Source organism: Scyliorhinus torazame, chromosome 10 (assembly GCF_047496885.1).
Source record: "Scyliorhinus torazame isolate Kashiwa2021f chromosome 10, sScyTor2.1, whole genome shotgun sequence".
NCBI lineage: Eukaryota > Metazoa > Chordata > Chondrichthyes > Carcharhiniformes > Scyliorhinidae > Scyliorhinus > Scyliorhinus torazame.
In genome coordinates this window covers 244707392-244729448 of record NC_092716.1, presented here as the reverse complement: position 1 = coordinate 244729448, position 22057 = coordinate 244707392, and the positions used below count along the sequence as shown (strand labels likewise).

The 22057-nt window shown below is 48.4% G+C and overlaps 1 protein-coding gene across 1 annotated transcript in view; it reads right to left on the bottom strand.

The window, feature by feature from the left end:
• The window catches only part of alx4a (ALX homeobox 4a), a 64026-nt gene that overhangs the window by 23343 nt on the left and 18626 nt on the right, over positions 1 to 22057 (bottom strand). Inside the window, exons 2-3 of the mRNA XM_072466635.1 lie at positions 19763 to 20061; positions 2876 to 3001 (exon numbers count right to left, since the gene is read on the bottom strand). Coding sequence (XP_072322736.1) covers positions 2876 to 3001; positions 19763 to 20061 — 425 coding nt within the window. The remainder of the gene's footprint in view (positions 1 to 2875; positions 3002 to 19762; positions 20062 to 22057) is intronic.

The window sequence follows — 22057 nt, the reverse complement described above, 5'->3', positions numbered from 1 at the left end:
CTGAACCACGTAAAGCATTATTTCATCTTGCTCTGATCTGCCAAAACTGCTGACTATTTCAGGGTGACCCTGGGAATGAAAAGATAAAACCCCCAAAACCTGCAGCTTCTTCCCTCTACTGCAAACCAACTTCCTAAACTCCGCTTTCCTGCACCTTAACCCACAACAAGTACGAGGAGCTCATGGATATCATTGTCAATAAGATTGAAACCATCCAACCAGCTGCCTCTGTCTCTTCCCACCTTTCCTTTCGCCCACTGTGTCAAACTCCCTTCAAGCCCCCCCCCCCCCCCTCCCCCCACCCCCCTTCATACCAGAGCCCTGAATACACGTTTTTCTAACTCATCTCACCAGCTCCCACTCCAATGATCCTATTCAGACTAACAGTTGAGAGAGTCCTTCCTATCTCGTTCCTTTGTTCCCATTTATTTTGTTTTATTGTTTTGGTCCGTGGATCAATGATTGGGATGTGCCTTTAAGCACAGGGAGTAAAGCAGAAGACTCCCAAATTTAAACAGCCTGCCTCCCAGGATACTGTATTCTCAGACTTTGTGTTTGGGAGAAAGAGGGATCAGACCCTTGAACACCTAGTAGATGGGAGGAACCGACTTTGGAGGGAATCATTGTTTGGTTAACTGGCAACCAATGGGTTGGCCGGGACAGTGTTCTGCCTGACAACAGTCAGTGATTGGTTCCAGCTGGGTGATGTTTCTGAGAGAACCGTCCAGAAGTGATCAGACCTCAGAAGGGAAGGGAGCCGTTTTCTCTCTCTGTTGCTTGCTGTCTGTAGGTGGAGGCTGTGAAGTGTATCAGAACAGCAGCTTGTTGCTCTTCAGGAGCTGAAGAAGTATAAACATAAAAAATAAAAGCAGGAGGAGGCCATTTGGCCCTTCGAGCCTGCTCTGCCATTCATTATGATCATGGCTGATCATAAAGTTCAATACCCTGATCCTGCCTTCCCCCCAACTCCCTTGATCCCTTTAGCCCCAAGAGCTATATCTAATTCTTTCCTGAAATTACACAATGTTTTGGCCTCAACTACTTTATGTGGTCGTGAGTTCCACAGATTCACCACTCTCTCCTCACCTCAGTCCTAAAAGATTTGCCCCTTATCCTCAAACTATGATCCCAAGTTCCGGACTACCCCATCATCAGGAACATTCTTTCTGAATCTACCCTGTCTAATTCCAATGAATATATTCCTAACTGACTTGTCTCATATGCCAGTCCCGCCATCCCAGGAATCAGCCTGGTAAACCTTCGCTGAGCTCCCTCCATAGCAAGAACATCCTTCCTCAGATAAGGACACCAAAACTGCCCACAATACTCCAGGTGTGGCCTCACCAATGCCCGATACAATTGCAGTAAAACATCTCTATAACTATACTCAAATCCTCTTGCTATGAAGGCCAACATAACACTTGCCTTCTTTACTGCCTGCTGCCCTGCATGCTTACTTTGAGCAACTGATGCATGAGGACACCAAGGTCTCACTGAGTATCCACCGCTGTCAATTTGCACCCGTTCAAATGATAATCTGCCTTCCTATTTTTGCAACCGAAGCAGATAACATCACATTTGTCCACATTATACTGCATCTGCCATGATGTGCCCACACACTCAGACTGTCCAAATCCCGTTGAAGCATCTCTGCATCCTCCTCACAGCTCACCCTCCCACCCAACTTTGTATCATCTGCAAATTTGGAGATAATACATTTAGTTCCCTCGTCCAAATCTTGAATATATAATGTGAACAGTTGGGATCCTAGCACAGATCTTTGTAGTACCCCACTAGTCACTGCCTGCCAATCAGAAAAAGATCAATTTATTCCAACATTTTGCTTCCTGTCCGCTATCCAGCTTTCTATTCATCTCAAGGCACTACCCATAATCCCATGTGCTTTAACTTTACATATTAGTCTGCTATTTGGGACCTTGTGGAAAGCCTTCTGAAAGTCTAAATAAACCACATCCAGTGGTTCTCCCTGGTCAACTCTACTAGTTACATCTTCAAAGAATTCCCGGAGATTTGTCCAGCATGATTTTCCTTTCGTAAATCCATGCTGACTTGTCTGATTACACCACAGCTTTCCAAATGCTGTGCTATGGAATCCTCGATAATGGACTCCGGCAACTTCCCCACTACCCACGTTAGGCTCACTGGTCTCTAGTTCCCGGTTTTCTCTCTACTTTTTGAATAGCAGGGTTACATTCGCTGCCCTCCAATCTGGAGGAACCATTCCAGAGTCCAGAGAATTTTGGAAAATGACCACCAAAGAAGCCACACTTCTGCAAAGCCTCAATTGTAAAATTCTCACCCAGCCTCGGTTTCCAATCCCTCCATGGCCCTCATCTTCCCTCAATCTCTGTCACCTCCTCCAGCCCTCAGAATCTGTGCCCCTCCAATTAATGGCTCCACTGTGAGCGGAGGTTTTACCACGTTAGTTTTTTTGGTTGTTGCCATTGGCCTAACTCTTGATGAAAGATTGTTTGATGCCCACAGAAGTGAAAATGTCCCTTCCCCGGCAGAGTTCCCCTCTCACTTCAGCGAGTACAAATATAAACTGAAATGTGATTTTAAAATGTATTTATGGTAACTGCCTTTTCCCAACAAAAAGCTACGGGTTTTTTTGTTGTTGCAAATTCCCTCCCTCTGCTGGATGCGGGTTGGAAAGGAAACATAGTGTTATTAACATTAGCTGCAATTGTATTTAACTTGGGAAACTAGGAAAATACAGGAAGTCTGAGTCATGGAGGAAATCAGGTAGCTGATAAAATATAAAAACACACACCCTAATTCATTCGACAAACCAGCACAGGGCATCATTGATGTGGATGTCTCGGTGTGGAGTTTGCCATGGGCTGGCGCCTACCTGTGCATAGTTCTCCCTGGTGAGGATGGGTAACTCGTAGGCAGTGGAGAAGTGATTGCGGACCTGCTGCATTTGTCCAAAACGCTCTCTTTTCCTCCATTTGGCTCTCCTGTTCTGAAACCAAACCTAAAAGCGAAGAAAAGTAGAGGGGTGTAAATGGCTTCCACGTTTCCCACAATCACGGGGACTCCGGACAAACGCTCCAAAGTCCCCCCAAACCATTGTGTCCAGTTAGAGGGTTAACCGGAGAAATCACTTTACTGAACGTTCTAACTTTACTTCCAAGCATTGGCTATTCATTCGCATTAAATGCAACAAGCAGAACATGTATTTAACAAAACAAGATGGGCTTGATTTATTTATGGGTCTTCCCCCTAATTGCCCAGAGGAATAACCCCGCTGAATCTGTACCTTTAACAAAAGGCTCCGATTTCAAAAGGACATTAATTCGACTTCAAAGGCGCGAGTAAAGTTGTAAATCACTGATGTGGCCGCTGCGGAATGGGTTTCAAAGGGGCAATTTTATATTAAATCAGGAGAGATTTGGGGAATCATTTTGAAAGGTTGTATTTCTTGCCGGCTGAAATGTCACTGGATTAATTGGCTTTTAACAGATTCCCAATTGCAACAGATTTTCTGCGACATCAATTTGAGTTGAAGGTGGGGAACAGCTTCCAATTCGCCTGGCTGAGCTGATGAAGGAATGTGTGGACACTAAGAAACAGTTAGGTCCAGTTGAAGATCAGGTCAGTGACATTTGAAGCGGATTAAAGTCCCTAATAGCTTCACTTCGCCCTGTGTAAGAAGTTGCTGCCTTTGATGTGGGGCTCGAGGCGGTTTTCAGCGAACATTTCTCTTTGCTAGGTCACTTCATCTTCCCCTTGGTTAATGTGAAGCGGAGCTGGAACCGGTATTCCAGTGGGATCTTTCCAGGGGGATCTTTCCAGTGGGATCTTTCCAGGCGGGAAGAGAGGGAAAGATTCATTCCCAAGCAGAGGAAGGGCAGATTCCCAGCTCCCCGCTCTCAGTCACCCAGTTTAGCAAATGTCCCCCTGAGTGCAGCGGGAAGCTGGGAGATATGAGGAGAAAATGAGGCCGGAGATTCGGTCCCCGCAGCCCCCCCCCCCCCCCCCCCCCCGGGTCGGTTTGTCTAATCTACCGGATTGAAATTCAACCGCCAGAAGCCGGCTCCCATTTTCTGTCTGAACGGTCCGATGTCCAGTTAGTTAATAATTCTGAAAGGGGAGGGACTCTAGATAAGTTGTAAATTGGGTCAATGCTGTGTGTGTGTGTCTTGGGGGGGGGGGGGGGGGGTAGTGTAGTGTTTGAGGTGTGTAGGAGGTTTGTGCTGTGCAATGTTTGAGGTGTGTAGGAGGTTTGTGTAGTGTTTGAGGTGTGTGGGACGTTTGTGTAGTGTGGGAGGTTTTGTAGTGTTTGAGGTGTGTAGGAGGTTAGTGTTGTGCAGTGTTTGAGGTGTGTAGGAGGTTTGTGTTGTGTTTGAGGTGTGTGGGAGGTTTGTGCAGTGTGGGAGGATTGTGTAGTGTAGTGTTTGAGGTGTGTGGGACGTTTGTGATGTGTTTGAGGTGTGTGGGAGGTTTGTGTTGTGTTTGAGGTGTGTGGGAGGTGTGTGTAGTGTGTTTGAGGTGTGTGGGAGGTTTGTGTAGTGTGTTTGAGGTGTGTGAAAGATTTGTGTTGGGTAGTGTTTGAGGTGTGTGGGAGGTTTGTATAGTGTGGGAGGTTTGTGTAGTCTAGTGTTTGAGGTGTGTCGGAGGTTTGTGTTGTGTTTGAGGTGTGTGGGAGGTTTGTGTTGTGTAGTGTTTGAGGTGTGTGGGAGGTTTGTGTTGGGTCATGTTTGAGGTGAGTGGGAGGTTTGTGTAGTCTGTTTGAGGTGTGTGGGAAGTTTGTGTTGGATAGTGTTTGAGGTGTGTGGGAGGTTTGTGTAGAGTTTTAGATGTGTGGGAGGCTTGTGTTGTGTGGTTTTTGAGGTGTGTGTGAGGTTTGTGCTGTGTAATGTTTGAGGAGTGCATGAGTTTTGTGTTGTGTACTGTTTGAGGTGTGTGTTGTGTTGTGCTTGAGGTATGTGTTGTGCAGTGTTTGAGGTGTGTGCGAGGTTTGTGTTGCGTATTGTTTGAGGTGTGGGAGGTTTATGTTGTTTAGTGTTTGAGGTGTGTGTGAGGTTTGTGTAGTGTAATGTTTGAGGTGTGTGGGAGGTTTGTGTCGTGTGTTTGAGGTGTGTGTGAGGTGTGTGTTGCGTAGTGTTTGTGGTGTGTGGGACGTTTGAGTTGTGTTGTGTTTGAGGTGTGTGGGAGGTTTGTGCTGGGTAGTGTTTGAGGTGTGTGGGAGGTTTGTGTAGTGTGGGAGGTTTGTGTAGTGTAGTGTTTGAGGTGTGTGTGAGGTTTGTGCTGTGTAATGTTTGAGGTGTGCATGAGGTTTGTGTTGTGTAGTATTTGAGGTGTGTGTTGTGTTGTGCTTGAGGTGTGTGTTGTGCAGTGTTTGACGTGTGTGCGAGGTTTGTGTTGTGTAGTGTTTGAGGTGTGGGAGGCTTATGTTGTCTAGTGTGTGAGGTTTGTGTTGTTTCGTGTTGAGGTGTGTGGGAGGTTTGTGTTGGGTAGTGTTTGAGGTGTGTGGGAGGTTTGTGTAGTGTAGTGCTTGAGGTGTGCGGGAGGTTTGTGTAGTGTGTTTGAGGTGTGTGGGAGGTTTGTGTTGTGTAGTTTTTGAGGTGTGTGTGAGGTTTGTGCTGTGTAATGTTTGAGGTGTGCGCGAGGTGTGTGTTGTGTAGTGTTTGAGGTGTGTGTTGTGTTGTGCCTGAGGTGTGTGTTGTGCAGCGTTTGAAGTGTGTGCGAGGTTCGTGTTGTGTAGTGTTTGAGGTGTGGGAGGTTTATGTTGTCTAGTATGTGAGGTTTGTGTTGTTTAGTGTTGAGGTGTGTGGGAGGTTTGTGTAGTGTGTTTGAGGTGTGTGGGAGATTTGTGTAGTGTAGTGTTTGAGGTGTGTGGGAGGTTTGAGTTGTGTAGTGTTTGAGGTGTGTGGGAGGTTTGTGTAGTGTGTTTGAGGTGTGTGTTGGGTAGTGTTTGAGGTGTGGGAGGTTTATGTTGTCTAGTGTGTGAGGTTTGTGTTGTTTAGTGTTGAGGTGTGTGGGAGGTTTGTGTAGTGTGTTTGAGGTGTGTGGGAGGTTTGTCTTGGGTAGTGTTTGAGGTGTGTGGGAGGTTTGTATAGTGTGGGAGGTTTGTGTAGTGTAGTGTTTGAGGTGTGTGGGAGGTTTGTGTAGAGTTTTAGTTCTATGGGAGGCTTGTGTTGTGTAGTTTTTGAGGTGTGTAGGGGGTTTGTGTTGTGTTTGAGGTGTGTGGGAGGTTTGTGTAGTGTGTTTGAGGTGTGTGGGAGGTTTGTGTTGGGTAGTGTGTGAGGTGTGTGGGAGGTGTGCAGTGTGGGAGGTTTGTGTAGTGTAGTGTTTGAGGTGTGTGGGAGGTTTGTGTAGAGTTTTAGTTCTATGGGAGGCTTGTGTTGTGTAGTTTTTGAGGTGTGTGGGAGGTTTGTGTTGGGTAGTGTTTGAGGTGTGTGGGAGGTTTGTGCTGTGTAATGTTTGAGGTGTGGACAAGGTTTGTGTTTAGTGTTTGAGGTGTGTGAGGTTTGTGTTGTGTAGTATTTGAGGTGTCTGTTGTGTACTGTTTGACGTGTGAGGGAGATTTGTGTTGTGTTGTGTTTGAGGTGTGTGTGTGTGTGTTGTGTAGTGTTTGAGGTGTGTGCGAGGTTTGTGTTGTGTAGTGTTTGCGGTGTGTGTTGTGTAGTGTTTGAGGTGTGTGAGGTTTGTGTTGTGTAGTGTTTGACGTGTGAGGGAGGATTGTGTTGTGTCGTGTTTGTGGTGTGTGTGTGTGTTGTGTAGTGTTTGAAGTGTGGGAGGTTTGTGTTGTGTAGTGTTTGAGGTGTGTGGGAGGTTTGTGTTGTGTAGTGTTTGAGGTGTGTGGGAGGTTTGTGTAGTGTTTGAGGTGTGTAGGTGGTTTGTGTTGTGTAGTGTTTGAGGTGTGGGAGCTTTGTGTTGTGTAGTGTTTGAGGTGTGTGGGAGGTTTGTGTTGTGTCGTGTTTGAGGTGTGTGTGTGGTTTGTGTAGTGTTTGAGGTGTGTGTGTGTTGTGTAGTATTTGAGTTATGTGTGAGGTTTGTGTGGTGCTTGAGGTATGTGTTGTGTAGTGTTTGAGGTGTGTGGGTGTTTTTTGTTGTGTAGTGTTTGAAGTAGGTGTGTGCTGTGTGTTGTGTATCATGTGAGGTTTGTGTTGTGTGGTGTTTGGGGTGTGTGTGAGGTTTGTGTTGTGTAGTGTTTGAGGTGTGTGTTGTGTAGTATTTGAGGTGTATGGGAGGTTTGTGTTGTGTAGTGTTTGAGATGAGTGTTGTGTAGTGTTTGAGGTGTGTAGGAGGTTTGTGTTGTGTAGTGTTTGAGGTGTGTGTGAGGTTTGTGCTTTGTAGTGTTTGAGCTGTGTGGGAGGTTTGTGTTTTTTAGTGTTTGAGGTGTGTGGGAGGTTTGTGTTTTGTAGTGTTTGCGGTGTGTGGGACGTTTGTGTAGTGTTTGAGGTGTGGGTTGTGTAGTGTTTTTGGTATGTGGGGGGTTTGTGTTGTGTAGTGTTTGAGGTGTGTGGAAGATTTGTGTTGTGTAGTGCTTGAGGTGTGTGAGGGTTGTGTAGTGTTTGAGGTGTGTGTTGTGTAGTGTTTGAGGTTTGTGTGTGTAGTATTTGAGGTGTGTGTGAGGTTTGTGTTGTGTAGTGTTTGAGGTGTGTGTGTGAGGTTTGAGGTGTGTGTGTGAGGTTTGAGTTGTGTAGTGCTTGAGGTGTGTGTGAGGTTTGTGTAGTGTTTGAGGTGTGTGTTGTGTAATGTTTGAGGTATGTGCGAGGTTTGTGTGTGTAGTATTTGAGTTGTGTGTGAGGTTTGAGTTGTGCAGTGTTTGAGGTGTGTGTGAGGTTTGTGTTGTGTAGTGTTTGAGGTGTGTGTGTGAGGTTTGTGTTGTGCAGTGTTTGAGGTGTGTGTGGGAGGTTTGTGTTGTGTAATGTTTGAGGTGTGTGTGGGAGGTTTGTTTTGTGTAGTGTTTGAGGTGTGTGTGGGAGGTTTGTGTTGTGCAGTGTTTGAGGTGTGTGTGTGAGGTTTGAGTTGTGTAATGTTTGAGGTGTGTGGGAGGTTTGGTTTGTGTAGTTTTTGAAGGGTTCTGTGTTTGAGGTGTGTTGTGTAGCCCTAGAATCCCTACATGCAGGAGGAGGCCATTCGACCCATCGAGTCTGCACTCACCCTCTGTATGAGCACCTTACCCAGGCCCACTCCCCTTCCCCATTTTCGTTACCTCACGCAATCTTTGGTTACTAAGTGACAATTTAGCATGGCCAATCCATCTAACCTGTGGAAGGAAACCAGAGGAAGCAGACACACTGGACTAGTAAACCAGAGACCCAGAGAAATGCTCAAATCCCGCCACTGCAGATGGTGAAATTTGAATTCAATAAAAATCTGGAATTAAATGTCTAATGATCACCATGAAACCATTGTCGATTGTCGTAAAAACGACCTCGTTCACTGATGTCCTTTCGGGAAGGAAATATGCCATCCTTACCCGGTCTGGTCTACATGTGACTCCAGACCCACAGGGGTTGACTTGTAACTGTCCCCTCAAGGGTAATTAGGGATGGGCAATAAATGCTGGCCCAGACCTGTGGCTCCTGTGTCCGATGAACGTATTTTTAAAAAGGACACGGGGAGAACGTGCAAACTCCTCACAGTCACCCAAGGCCAGAATTGAACCGGGGTCCCTGGCACTGTGAGGCAGCAGTGCTAACCACTGTGCCAACACAGTAGCGGCCCATATGTTGTGTGTGAGCTGTGTTGTGTGCGAGGTATGTGTGTGAAAGGTAGTGTGCCATGTCTGTGCTTTTTGTGTAGGTGTGTAAGATTTGTGTAGTGGGGGGGTCGGTGGAGGGGTTCACCCAGAGGTCGAAACTGTTCATTGATTTTTTTTCAAGGTGAATTAAGGGGTTAGCACGGCAGGGGGTAGATGAGGGGGGAGCAATTAGGAAGGCGGGTGTGTTAGGGTGTCGCCATTCGGGGATGGTGAGCGCCTGTGATTTCTGTTCATATTGATGTTTGGCCTTCTGAGATTTTCATGAACATGTATAAAATGTCTTTAATAAAAATAGTTTTTAAAAAAAGATTTGTGTAGTGTGTAAAATGTGTTGTGTATTGTATATGTAAGATATGTGTGTTGTGTGTGTGTAGTGTGAGTTTTGTGCGCAGGGTTTGGTGTGTGTGCAAGGTCTGTAATATGTGTATGAAATGAAAGGAAAATCGCTTATTGTCACAAGTAGGCTTCAAATGAAGTTACTGTGAAAAGCACCTAGGCTAGTCGCCACATTCCGGCGCCTGTTCGGGGAGGCTGGTACGGGAATCGAACCATGCTGCTGGCCTGCCTTGGTCTGCTTTCAAAGCCAGCTATTTAGCCCTGTGCTAGCCCAGTATGGTTTGTGTACAAGGTGTGTGTGTGTACAAACGAGGTGTATAAGGTGCTAATAACCATCGACATCGCCACTTTAATAATGTGAGGTTTAAAGCTTTTCCCATTGCTGCTCCGCTGACTAAACATTTCAAACCTAGAACATGCCCTAGCCTTGAAAAAGCTTGTGTTCCAGTTTACAATCGCAACAATTGTTCCTTTCGGGGGGGGGGGGGGGGGGGAGCGTCCACTCATTTCTAGCACTTCCAAATAAAAAGTTATAACGTTGGCTCGGTAAATGTGAAACTGGGCTCAATGTTCACCTTCTGATATTAAGAGCTGATGGGTGTGAGATGGTGGCACAAGTTTGACTTCACCGGGCTTTGCGGGCGGTGGGTAGCCAGCGCCCCTGCTGCGCTGTGTCTGTGGGTCACATTCTGATTAAATAAAGCGACCGGATGCTCCAGCACTTCTTGGGCAGGACTTTTTGGATTTTGGTTAATGCTCTGCCCCCTCTATGAAAATAATTTCGGGAATGGATCCAAGACTTGTGACACTCACCCCCCCCCCCCCCCCAAAAAAAAAAAACAGGGTGAAAGAATCTGCTCTGAAAAGATTGTGTGGAGTTGGTTAGAAATAGTGAAAGGGGTCCATTTTTTTTTCAAACGAAACTTGAGGCTGAAAGCAGAGACGCTTTATCTCTAAAAAGATCGGGAATAGGACTTGATGGGAAAGTCCTGTGTTTTGATTTGTGTGTTTAATTTCCTTCCCTTTAATTCGCTCGCAGTTTTGATGCAGTTCTATAAATAGGGCCTTCGCACGATTCACTATTACAACTCAGCACAGTGTTCGACTGTTTGGGGGAAGTGGGCTCCGCGGCGAGGGAATACATTGACTTTCTGAGGGGAGGACATGAAACCGCCTCTACAAGCGAGTGCAGCATGGAAAGCAGGAAGATACTGATCACTCGTGAGGTCCCTGAGAGGGGCGGGAAACTCGGGCTGTGGGGGGAAGTTTTAACCTGAATTAATTTCGTATGGAATTGGCAGAGTCCTTAATCCGAAAAATAATATAAAACGCATGCAATAAAGATTCCAGAAACAATTTCCCGCCCAAAGGTAAACTCATACATGGCGTTGCCCCTTATCCCAGGTTAGTTTGGGACTCAGTCCCGAAGCTTGTTCTGATTGAGTGGTTTATTGTTTGCAATCCCGGAGTTTAGTTTTCCCGCCAGAAGTGGATCCACTCTGCTGTCAGTTTCAATTTGGGACCTGGTCCAGTGCAGCTTTGCCCAATGGGACATGTCACTGATGTAACGTCAGCACAAGTGTTCCGCATGAATTACCAACCTCATGGACTCCATCCCAATGTCCAAACCTTCTAACCGCCAGTCCTACCAGTTACTCTAATCTTCCTCAGCTCTCTTGAATGATATCCCAGCGCCCGCAGTCTCACGCTGATCTTGCTGGATATTTCCAATGATGTGCGTCTCAGATTTTACACTGTGCTGCTTTAGACAGTCACGGTGCCAAATTGAATTTTGCGCTTCCATTTTTAAAGCGGGCGCTACATCACTGTTACGAATGAGTTTTGAAGCTGCCAACTTCTGTGACAATCTATTTAAACAGCTTCATTTCTTTATCTTTGTTAACTTTGCAAAAAAAAATAGAACTTCATAGCAGCGAAATTTGCGGAATCCGTTTCAAAGACAATAAAATATTGGTAAAAGCTGCGAGGATTGAGGCCTCCTTAAAGAACAGGCTGCGACGCTCCTTAAAGAGCAGACTGAGACCTCCCTAAAGAGCAGACTGAGAGCCTCCTTAAAGAGCAGACTGAGAGCCTCCTTAAAGAGCAGACTGAGAGCCTCCTTAAAGAGCAGACTGAGACCTCCTTAAAGAGCAGACTGAGACCCTCCTTAAAGAGCAGACTGAGACCCTCCTTAAAGAGCTAATTGGGACTCTCCTTAAAGAGAAGGCTGAGACCCTCCTTAAAGAGCAGACTGAGACCTCCTTAAAGAGCAAACTGGGACTCTCCTTAAAGAGAAGGCTGAGGCCCTCCTTAAAGAGCAGACTGAGACCTCCTTAAAGAGCAGACTGAGACCTCCTTAAAAAGCAGACTGAGACCCTCCTTAAAGAGCAGACTGAGACCTCCTTAAAGAGCAGACTGAGACCTCCTTAAAAAGCAGACTGAGACCCTCCTTAAAGAGCAGACTGAGACCTCCTTAAAGAGCAAACTGGGACTCTCCTTAAAGAGAAGGCTGAGGCCCTCCTTAAAGAGCAGACTGAGACCTCCTTAAAGAGCAGACTGAGACCTCCTTAAAAAGCAGACTGAGACCCTCCTTAAAGAGCTAATTGGGACTCTCCTTAAAGTGCACACTGGGACCCTCCTTGAAGGGCAGACTGGGACCCTCCTTAAAGAGCAAACTGGGACTCTCCTTAAAGAGCACACTGGGATCCTTCTTAAAGAAGAGACTGAGACTCTCCTTAAAGAGCAAACTGGGACCTTCCTTAAAGAGCACACTGGGACTCTCCTTAAAGAGCAGACTGGGATGCTCTTTAAAGAGTAGACTGAGACCTTCCTCAAAGAGAAGGCTGAGACCTTCCTTAAAGAACACGCTGGGATGCTCCTTAAAGAGCTGGCTGAGACCCTCCTTAAAGACAGGCTGTGACTCTCCTTAAAGAGCAGACTGGGACCTTCCTTAAAGAACACGCTGGGAGGCTCCTTAAAGAGCTGACTGAGACCCTCCTTAAAGAGCATGCTGCGACCCACCTTAAAGAGCAGGCTGGGAACTTCCTTAAAGAGCAAACTGGGACCCTCCTTAAAGAGCAGACTGAGACCCTCCTTAAAGAGCAGACAGGGGCCCTCCTAAAGAGCCGGCTACGCCCTCCTTAAAGAGCAGACTGAGACCCTCCTTGAAGAGCAGACTGAGACCCTCCTTAAAGAGCAAACTGTGACCCACCTTAAAGAGCAGGCTGTGACCCACCTTAAAGAGCAGGCTGTGACCCACCTTAAAGAGCAGACTGAGACCCTCCACAAAGAGCAGACTGAGACCCTCCTGAAAGAGCAAACTGGGACTGTTCTTAAAGAGCAGACTGAGACCCTCCCTAAAGAGCAGACTGAGACCCTCCTTAAAGAGCAGGCTGAGACCCTCCTTAAAGAGCAGACTGAGGCCCTCCGCAAAGAGCAGACTGAGACCCTCCTTAAAGAGCAGGCTGAGACCCTCCGCAAAGAGCAGACTGAGACCCTCCTTAAAGAGCAGACTGAGACCCTCCTTAAAGAGCAGACTGAGACCCTCCGCAAAGAGCAGACTGAGACCCTTCTTAAAGAGCAGGCTGAGACCCTCCGCAAAGAGCAGACTGAGACCCTCCGCAAAGAGCAGACTGAGACCCTCCTTAAAGAGCAGACTGAGACCCTCCTTAAAGAGCAGACTGAGACCCTCCGCAAAGAGCAGGCTGAGACCCTCCGCAAAGAGCAGGCTGCGACCCTCCGCAAAGAGCAGGCTGAGACCCTCCTTAAAAAGCATGCAGAGTCCCTCCTTAAAGAGCAGGTTGGTACCCTCCTTAAAGAGCAGGCTGAGTCCCTCCTTAAAGAGCCGACTGAGACCCTCCTTAAAGAGCAGCCTGCGACACTCCTCAAAGAGCAGGCTGACACCTTCCTTAAAGAGCAGACTGAGACCCACCTTAAAGAGCAGACTGAGACCCTCCTTAAAGAGCAGGCTGCGATCCTCCTTAAAGAGCAGACTGGGACCTTCCTTAAAGAACACGCTGGGAGGCTCCTTAAAGAGCTGACTGAGACTCTCCTTAAAGAGCAGGCTGCGACACACCTTAAAGAGCAGGCTGGGAACTTCCTTAAAGAGCAGACTGAGACCCTCCATAAAGAGCAGACTGGGACTCTCCTTAAAGAGCAGACTGAGACCCTCCTTGAAGAGCAGGCTGGGACCCTCCTAATGACCAGACTGAGACCCTCCCTAAAGAGCAGACTGAGACTCTCCTTAAAGAGCAAACTGAGACCCTCCTTAAAGAGCAGGCTGTGACCCACCTTAAAGAGCAGGCTGAGACCCTCCTTAAAGAGCAGACTGAAACCCTCCATAAAGAGCAGACTGGGACTCTCCTTAAAGAGCAGACTGAGACCCTCCTTGAAGAGCAGGCTGGGACCCTCCTAATGACCAGACTGAGACCCTCCTTAAAGAGCAGACTGAGACCCTCCTGAAAGAGCAAACTGGAACTGTCCTTAAAGAGCAGACTGAGACCCTCCCTAAAGAGCAGACTGAGACCCTCCTTAAAGAGCAGGCTGAGACCCTCCTTAAAGAGCAGACTGACACCGTTCTTAAAGAGCAGACTGAGACCCGCCTTAAAGAGCAGACTGAGACCCTCCGCAAAGAGCAGACTAAGACCCACCTTAAAGAGCAGACTGAGACCCTCCTTAAAGAGCAGACTGAGACCCTCCTTCAAGAGCAGACTGTGACACTCCTCAAAGAGCGGGCTGAGACCTTCCTTAAAGAGCAGACTGAGACCCACCTTAAAGAGCAGACTGAGACCCTCCGCAAAGAGCAGACTGAGACCCACCTTAAAGAGCAGACTGAGACCCTCCTTAAAGAGCCGACTGAGACCATCCACAAAGAGCAGACTGAGACCCTCCTTGAAGAGCAAAGTGGGGCCCTCCTTAAAGAGCAGGCTGCGACACTCCTTAAAGAGCAGGTTGCCACCCTCCTTAAAGAGCAGGCTGAGACCCTCCTCAAAGAGCAGACTGAGACCCTCCTTAAATAGCAGACTGAGACCCTCCTTAAAGAGCAAACTGGGACCCTCCTTAAAGAGCAGGCTGCGACCGTCCTTAAAGAGCAGACTGAGACCCGCCTTAAAGAGCAGACTGAGCCCTCTGCAAAGAGCAGACTAAGACCCACCTTAAAGAGCAGACTGAGACCCTCCTTAAAGAGCAGACTGAGACCCTCCTTAAAGAGCAGACTGTGACACTCCTCAAAGAGCAGGCTGAGACCTTCCTTAAAGAGCAGACTGAGACCCACCTTAAAGAGCAGACTGAGACCCTCCGCAAAGAGCAGACTGGGACCCACCTTAAAGAGCAGACTGAGACCCTCCACAAAGAGCAGACTGAGACCCTCCACAAAGAGCAGACAGAGACCCTCCACAAAGAGCAAAGTGGGGCCCTCCTTAAAGAGCAGGCTGCGACCCTCCTTAAAGAGCAGGTTGCTAACCTCCTTAAAGAGCAGGCTGAGACCCTCCTCAAAGAGCAGACTGAGACCCTCCTTAAATAGCAGACTGAGACCCTCCATAAAGAGCAAACAGGGACCCTCCTAATGACCAGACTGAGACCCTCCCTAAAGAGCAGACTGAGACTCTCCTTAAAGAGCAAACTGAGACCCTCCTTAAAGAGCAGGCTGTGCCCCACCTTAAAGAGCAGGCTGAGACCCTCCTTAAAGAGCAGACTGAAACCCTCCATAAAGAGCAGACTGGGACTCTCCTTAAAGAGCAGACTGAGACCCTCCTTGAAGAGCAGGCTGGGACCCTCCTAATGACCAGACTGAGACCCTCCTTAAAGAGCAGACTGAGACCCTCCTGAAAGAGCAAACTGGAACTGTCCTTAAAGAGCAGACTGAGACCCTCCCTAAAGAGCAGACTGAGACCCTCCTTAAAGAGCAGGCTGAGACCCTCCTTAAAGAGCAGACTGACACCGTTCTTAAAGAGCAGACTGAGACCCGCCTTAAAGAGCAGACTGAGACCCTCCGCAAAGAGCAGACTAAGACCCACCTTAAAGAGCAGACTGAGACCCTCCTTAAAGAGCAGACTGAGACCCTCCTTCAAGAGCAGACTGTGACACTCCTCAAAGAGCGGGCTGAGACCTTCCTTAAAGAGCAGACTGAGACCCACCTTAAAGAGCAGACTGAGACCCTCCGCAAAGAGCAGACTGAGACCCACCTTAAAGAGCAGACTGAGACCCTCCACAAAGAGCAGACTGAGACCCTCCTTGAAGAGCAAAGTGGGGCCCTCCTTAAAGAGCAGGCTGCGACACTCCTTAAAGAGCAGGTTGCCACCCTCCTTAAAGAGCAGGCTGAGACCCTCCTCAAAGAGCAGACTGAGACCCTCCTTAAATAGCAGACTGAGACCCTCCTTAAAGAGCAAACTGGGACCCTCCTTAAAGAGCAGGCTGCGACCGTCCTTAAAGAGCAGACTGAGACCCGCCTTAAAGAGCAGACTGAGCCCTCTGCAAAGAGCAGACTAAGACCCACCTTAAAGAGCAGACTGAGACCCTCCTTAAAGAGCAGACTGAGACCCTCCTTAAAAAGCAGACTGTGACACTCCTCAAAGAGCAGGCTGAGACCTTCCTTAAAGAGCAGACTGAGACCCACCTTAAAGAGCAGACTGAGACCCTCCGCAAAGAGCAGACTGGGACCCACCTTAAAGAGCAGACTGAGACCCTCCACAAAGAGCAGACTGAGACCCTCCACAAAGAGCAGACTGAGACCCTCCACAAAGAGCAAAGTGGGGCCCTCCTTAAAGAGCAGGCTGCGACCCTCCTTAAAGAGCAGGTTGCTAACCTCCTTAAAGAGCAGGCTGAGACCCTCCTCAAAGAGCAGACTGAGACCCTCCTTAAATAGCAGACTGAGACCCTCCATAAAGAGCAAACAGGGACCCTCCTTAAAGAGCATGCTGCGACCCTCCTTAAAGATCAAACTGGGATCCTCCTTAAAAAGCAGGCTGCAACCCTCCTTCAAGAGCAAACTGGGACCCTCCTTAAAGAGCAGGCTGAGACCCTCCTTAAAGAGCAGACTACTACCCTTCTTAAAGAGCAAACTGGGACCCCCCTTAAACAGCAGACTGAGACCCTCCTCAAAGAGCAGGTTGCTACTCTCCTTAAAGAGCAGGCTGAGACCCTCCTCAAAGAGCAGACAGAGACCCTCCTTAAATAGCAGACTGAGACCCTCCTTAAAGAGCAAACTGGTACCATCCTTAATGAGCAGGCCGAGACCTTCCTTATGGGCAGACTGGGATCCTCCTTAAAGAACAGACTAAAACCCTCCTTAAAGAGCAAACTGCAACCCTCCTTAAAGAGCAGGCCGAGACCTTCCTTAAAGAGCACACTGGGACCTCCCTTAAATAGCAGGCTGCGACCTTCCTTAAAGAGCAGGCTGAGACCTTCCTTAAAGAGCAGGCTGCGACCCTCCTTAAAGAGCAAACTCGGACCTTCCTTAAAGAGCAGACGGAGACCCTCCTTAAAGTGCACACTGGGACCCTCCTTAAAGAGCAAACTGGGACCCTCCTTAAAGAGCAGGCTTGGACCTTCCTAAAGAACAAACTGGGACATTCCTTAAAGAGCAGACTGAGACCCCCCCCTTAAAGAGCAGGCTGTGACCCTCCGCAAAGAGCAGGATGCAACCCTCCTGAAAGAGCAAACTGGGGCCCTCCTTAAAGAGCAGGTTGCTACCCTCCTTAAAGAGCAGGTTGCTACCCTCCTTAAAGAGCAGACTGAGACCCTCCTTTAAGAGCAGACTGAGACCCTCCTTAAAGAGCAGGCTGAGGCCCTCCTCAAAGAGCAGACTGAGACCCTCCTTAAATAGCAGACTGAGACCCTCCTTAAAGAGCAAACTGGGACCCTCCTTAAAGAGCAGGCTGCGACCCTCCTTAAAGAGCAAACTGCGACCCTCCGCAAAGAACAGACTGAGACCCCCCTTAAAGAGCAAACTGCGACCCTCCTTAAAGAGCACTCTGAGACCCTCCTTAAAGAGCAGACTGAGACCCTCCTCAAAGAGCAGACAGAGACCCTCCATAAATAGCAGACTGAGACCCTCCTTAAAGAGCAAACTGGGACCCTCCTTAAAGAGCAGGCTGTGACCCTCCTTAAAGGGCAGACTGCGACCCTCCTTAAAGGGCAGGCTGAGACCCTCCTTAAAGAGCAGACTGCTACGCTCCTTAAAGAGCAAACTGGGACCCCCCTTAAAGAGCAAACAGAGACACTCCTTAAAGAGCAAACTGGGACCCTCCTTAAAGAGCAGACTGAGACCTTCCTTAAAGAGCAGGCTGAGACCCTACTTAAAGAGCAAACTGCAACCCTCCTTAAAGAGCAGGCCGAGACCTTCCTTCAAGAGCTCACTGGGACCCCCCTTAAAGAGCAGGCTTCGACCTTCCATAAAGAGCAGGCTGAGACCTTCCTTAAAGAGCCGGCTGCGACCCTCCTTAAAGAGCAAACTCGGACCCCCTTAAAGAGCAGACTGAGACCCTCCTTAAAGTGCTAACTGAGGCCCCCCTTAAAGAGCAGGCTGTGACCCTCCTTAAAGAGCTAACTGAGACCCTCCTCAAAGAGCAGGCTGTGACCCTCCTAAAGAGCAAACTGGGACCTCCCTTAAAGGGCAGACTGGGACCCTCCTAAAGAGCAGACTGAGACTCTCCTTAAAGAGCAAACTGGGACCCTCCTTAAAGAGCAGGCTGCGACCCTCCTAAAGAGCAGAATGAGACCCACCTTAAAGAGCAAGCTGGGGCCCCCCTTTAAGAGCAGACTGAGACCCTCTGCAATTAGCAGGCTGGGACTCTCCTAAAGAGCAGACTGAGACCCTCCTTGAAGAGCAGGCTGGGACCCTCCTTAAAGAGCAAACTGTGGCCCTCCTTAAAAAGCAAACTGGGCCCCCCCTTAAAGAGCAGAGTGGGACCCTCCTAAAGAGCAGGCTGCGACCCTCTGCAATTAGCAGTCTGGGACTCTCCTAAAGAGCAGGCTGCGACCCTCCTAAAGAGCAGACTGAGACCCTCCTTAAAGAGCAGTCTGGGACCCTCCTAAAGACCAGACTGTGACCCTCCTTAAAGAGCAAACTGGGGCCCCCCTTAACGAGCAGACTGGGACCCTCCTTAAAGAGCAAACTGGGACCCTCCTTAAAGAGCAGGCTGCGACCCTCCTAAAGAGCAGACTGAGACCCTCCTTAAAGAGCAGGCTGGGACCCTCCTTAAAGAGCAAACTGTGGCCCTCCTTAAAGAGCAAACTGGGCCCCCCCTTAAAGAGTAGAGTGGGACTCTCCTAAAGAGCAGGCTGCGACCCTCCTAAAGAGCAGACTGAGACCCTCCTTAAAGAACAGTCTGGGACCCTCCTAAAGACCAGACTGTGACCCTCCTTAAAGAGCAAACTGGGACCCTCCTAAAGAGCAGACTGAGACCCTCCTTAAAGAACAGTCTGGGACCCTCCTAAAGACCAGACTGTGACCCTCCTTAAAGAGCAAACTGGGACCCTCCTAAAGAGCAGACTGAGACCCTCTGCAAAGAGCAGACTGAAACCCTCCTTAAAGTGCAGACTGAGACCCTCCTTAAAGAGCAGACTGGGACCCTCCTAAAGAGCAGACTGGGACCCTCCTAAAGAGCAGGCTGGACCTCTGTCTGGGGTGAGAGACACCTCTCCCTCAAGAACAAGCAGCATTTGTATACGGTATAAGCTCATTGTCAAATCGACACCACATTGTCTCTGGTTATGGTTCAAAGATTCAGCACAATTATTAATTTTAAATTTGTTTTACGCCATCAGTTCAATTCTGTAAGTGTCAGCTGTAATTGTTGGAGATTCGTGTCCAGTGGAAATGTCCAATCGGTTAGTTCTGTGAAGAGCGATTATTTAAAGTTGTCCCAATGTTTACCCGGGGAGACTGAATGAAATGGACGGAGCAGGTTAACTCGGTTTGGAGCTGAGATCCCGCTCAAATAAACTGCTCTGTTGTGTTCCTTATGTTCGTGATAATGCTGACTTCCCGCGGAGGGAGAGGCGGGGGGGGAGGGGGGGGGGAGAGAGAGAGAGAGAGAGAGGGGAGGAGGGAGGGAGAGAGAGGAAAGGGAAAGAGGGGAGGAGGGAGAGAGAGGAGGGAGGGAGAGAAGGAAGGAGGGAGAGAGGGAAGGAGAGAGGGAAGGAGGAAGAGAGAGGGGGAAGGAGGGAGAGCGAAGGAGAGAGGGAGCGAGAGAGCGGGGAGGAGGAGAGGGCGGGAGGAACAGAGGGAAGGATGGAGAGAGGCTGGGTGAGAGGGAAGGGAAGAGAGGGAAGGAGGGAGAGAGGGATGATGAGAAGGAAGGAAGGAGAGATGGAAGGAGAGAGGGAAGGAGGGAGGGATGAAGGGTGAGTGGGAGAGAGGGAGTGAGAGAGAAGGATGGAGGGAGGGAGAGGGAAATGAGAAGTATGGAGGGAGGGAGAGAGAGGGAGGGTGAGACGGAGGGAAGGAAAGAGAGACGAAGGGAGGGAGAGAGAGAGAGGACGGAGAGAGAGAGGACGGAGAGAGGGAGGGTGAGAGGGAAGGAGGGAGAGAGAGGAGAGAGGGAGGGAGAGAGGGAGGGTGAGAGGGAAGGAGGGAGAGGAGAGAGGGAGGGTGAGAAGGATGGATGGAGGGAGGGAATGTGGGAGGGATGGATGGAGAGAGGAAGGGTGAGACGGATGGAGGGAGAGATCCTCACTGTTTACCTGTACTCGAGCCTCTGTCAGATCAGTTCTCAAAGCGAGCTGCTCCCTTGCATAGACGTCAGGATAATGAGTCTTTTGAAAAACCTTTTCAAGTTCCTCCAGCTGGTAACTAGTGAAGGTGGTCCTGTTGCGGCGCTTCTTGCCCTTGTTACTGTCGCTGTCTCCTTTCTCCATAACGTTGGGCAGTTCGCTGTTGCTGTTTTTTATTGCCGCTTCCTTGACATTGAGGTAGGGACTGTCCATCACGGCAGGGTCAGGGCTTTGGGGCAAGTCGGCCTCTCCCAGTGAGCTGTCTTTAGCTGAGGAGGGAACAGAAACAAAAATGAGATTGGATATAGATTTGACAGCCCATTGCAATGTTTAATAATCCCCTAATCGCTTCAACCTTTCCAGTGGCGAATTCAATTGCAATTAAAACTTTTCTTCAATATCCCCAATTACTATAAATTCCAATGTATTGGGACCTCGCCAGAAAATGTTGCCGAAAGCATTTAAAACGCGTTGAATTGATTCTACAGCCTCGGGTTTTCCAAAGATTCGTGACTTTGCAATATGTTTATGCAGCTGTGACTTTGTCCAGTAATGTTACTTTAGGCGCAGAATAAACAGGGCGCCTGTTCTGGTCCCGCTCCAGTTATACTTCCAATGTGCACAGTCTATTCGTTAATCCCGGCTCAATATCCGCACAGTCTGTCCCACAGGAGTGGCCGAGGCAGGCAAACCTTTCTTTCGCTGTTCCTTGGAATGTGACTATTTGAGTTTGTACAGAATAAAGAAATTGGAGTGTGCAAAATGGGGTAAACACTCGCGGTTTATAATTTAAACAGATTTGCAGTCATTGAATCCCACCATCTGCCGACAGGTCCTCAGTATTTGTTTTAAAGCACATCTCACTAGGTTCCTAACTGGTACCCATCGCCCTGCTGCCGATTAATGCCGCGAGCGCAGCGTTCAAACAGGATTTGATAGTGATCCTTATTATTGTCGCAAGTTGCACTAACATTGCAATGAAGTTACTGTGAAAATAACGCATTGTCTTCAAAACAGGCGTCATTGAGAGGTGCACATGGGTGTGGAGGGGTAGGTAACCCACTGGAAAATCGTTTCGAAATTAAACCGCTCCTAATGTGTGTCTAGGCGCCGTGTCCGTGTTTCTAACACGCGTCCCACACAAACCAGCTTCGGTGCAACTCTTGCTGCTTCTTCGATGACTCCGTCGTGTATTTATTTCACTGGTAACTTGCTAACCTGGCGGTGGAAATTTCCCAACGCTCTTTATTGCACAGGACAGCGGAGTTTATTGAACAAATTGAACAAAATAAAAAACGGCAAGGTCTCTTCATAGCGCAACATAACTGGGGAGTGGGGGGGGGGGGGGGGCACGACATGATATTTCAGACCAGTTTCAATGAGTGACACCTAACCCAGTTTGTAACTTTGGAAGATTAGTTTAAAACGCAGTAAATGGGAATGTTAGAGAATTCTAATCATGACATTATTTTGTTTCGGTTAAAGCAACGTGTGTGTGTGTGTGTGTGTGTGTGTAAATACAATTTCCCCGGACATATGATTACAGTCCATGACTTGCAGGATATTTTGTGCTATTCCATAAAATGTTCAAATCGTCCACGCACCGCACATTCTGAGCCATCGGAATCACGACCTCTCTCTTAACCATCTCCTTTTCTAATACGGGCCCATTCCAGCCGTTGACAGCCGGCACAAATTCTTTGCCTTCCTCTGGCCCACTGCAGGCCCTGAGCTTCCACAGGGAGAATGCGGCCAGCCTTCAAAATGTTGGGAAAATAACTCGTCTTTGTCACCCTGGCGACCTCGGATGGTTTTAGGTGAAGTTGGGAAATTCTCTTTCAAGCAAGTCCTTCAATGGGCAGTCTGAAATTGTTCACCCCCCCCCCCCCCCCCCCCCGCCCCCCACCCAAATGAATACATGTTGCGATTCTTGTGTAAATACCCGAATTATTGAACGTGTCTGTCTTGGATGCGGTGAAAATACCGCTGGCTACCAGTACTCCTGTGCAATCTGGAGAAATCAAACAACCAGATCATTCTCAGATCTTCCTATCGCTCTCTCTCGTTCTGTATTTAATATAATTCGATATTTATCAATGATCAAATGTTGTGAAACGTTGATATTTAAACCACGGATGTAACAATTTTCAAGGAGGGATTTCTGATGTTCTGGGCAGCGATTTGCTTAGGCAACACCTTCCAACAAGTTTTATTGTCTGAATAAATCTGTTGTTTACCAAGAAACGTCATTTCCTGCTAAACTCA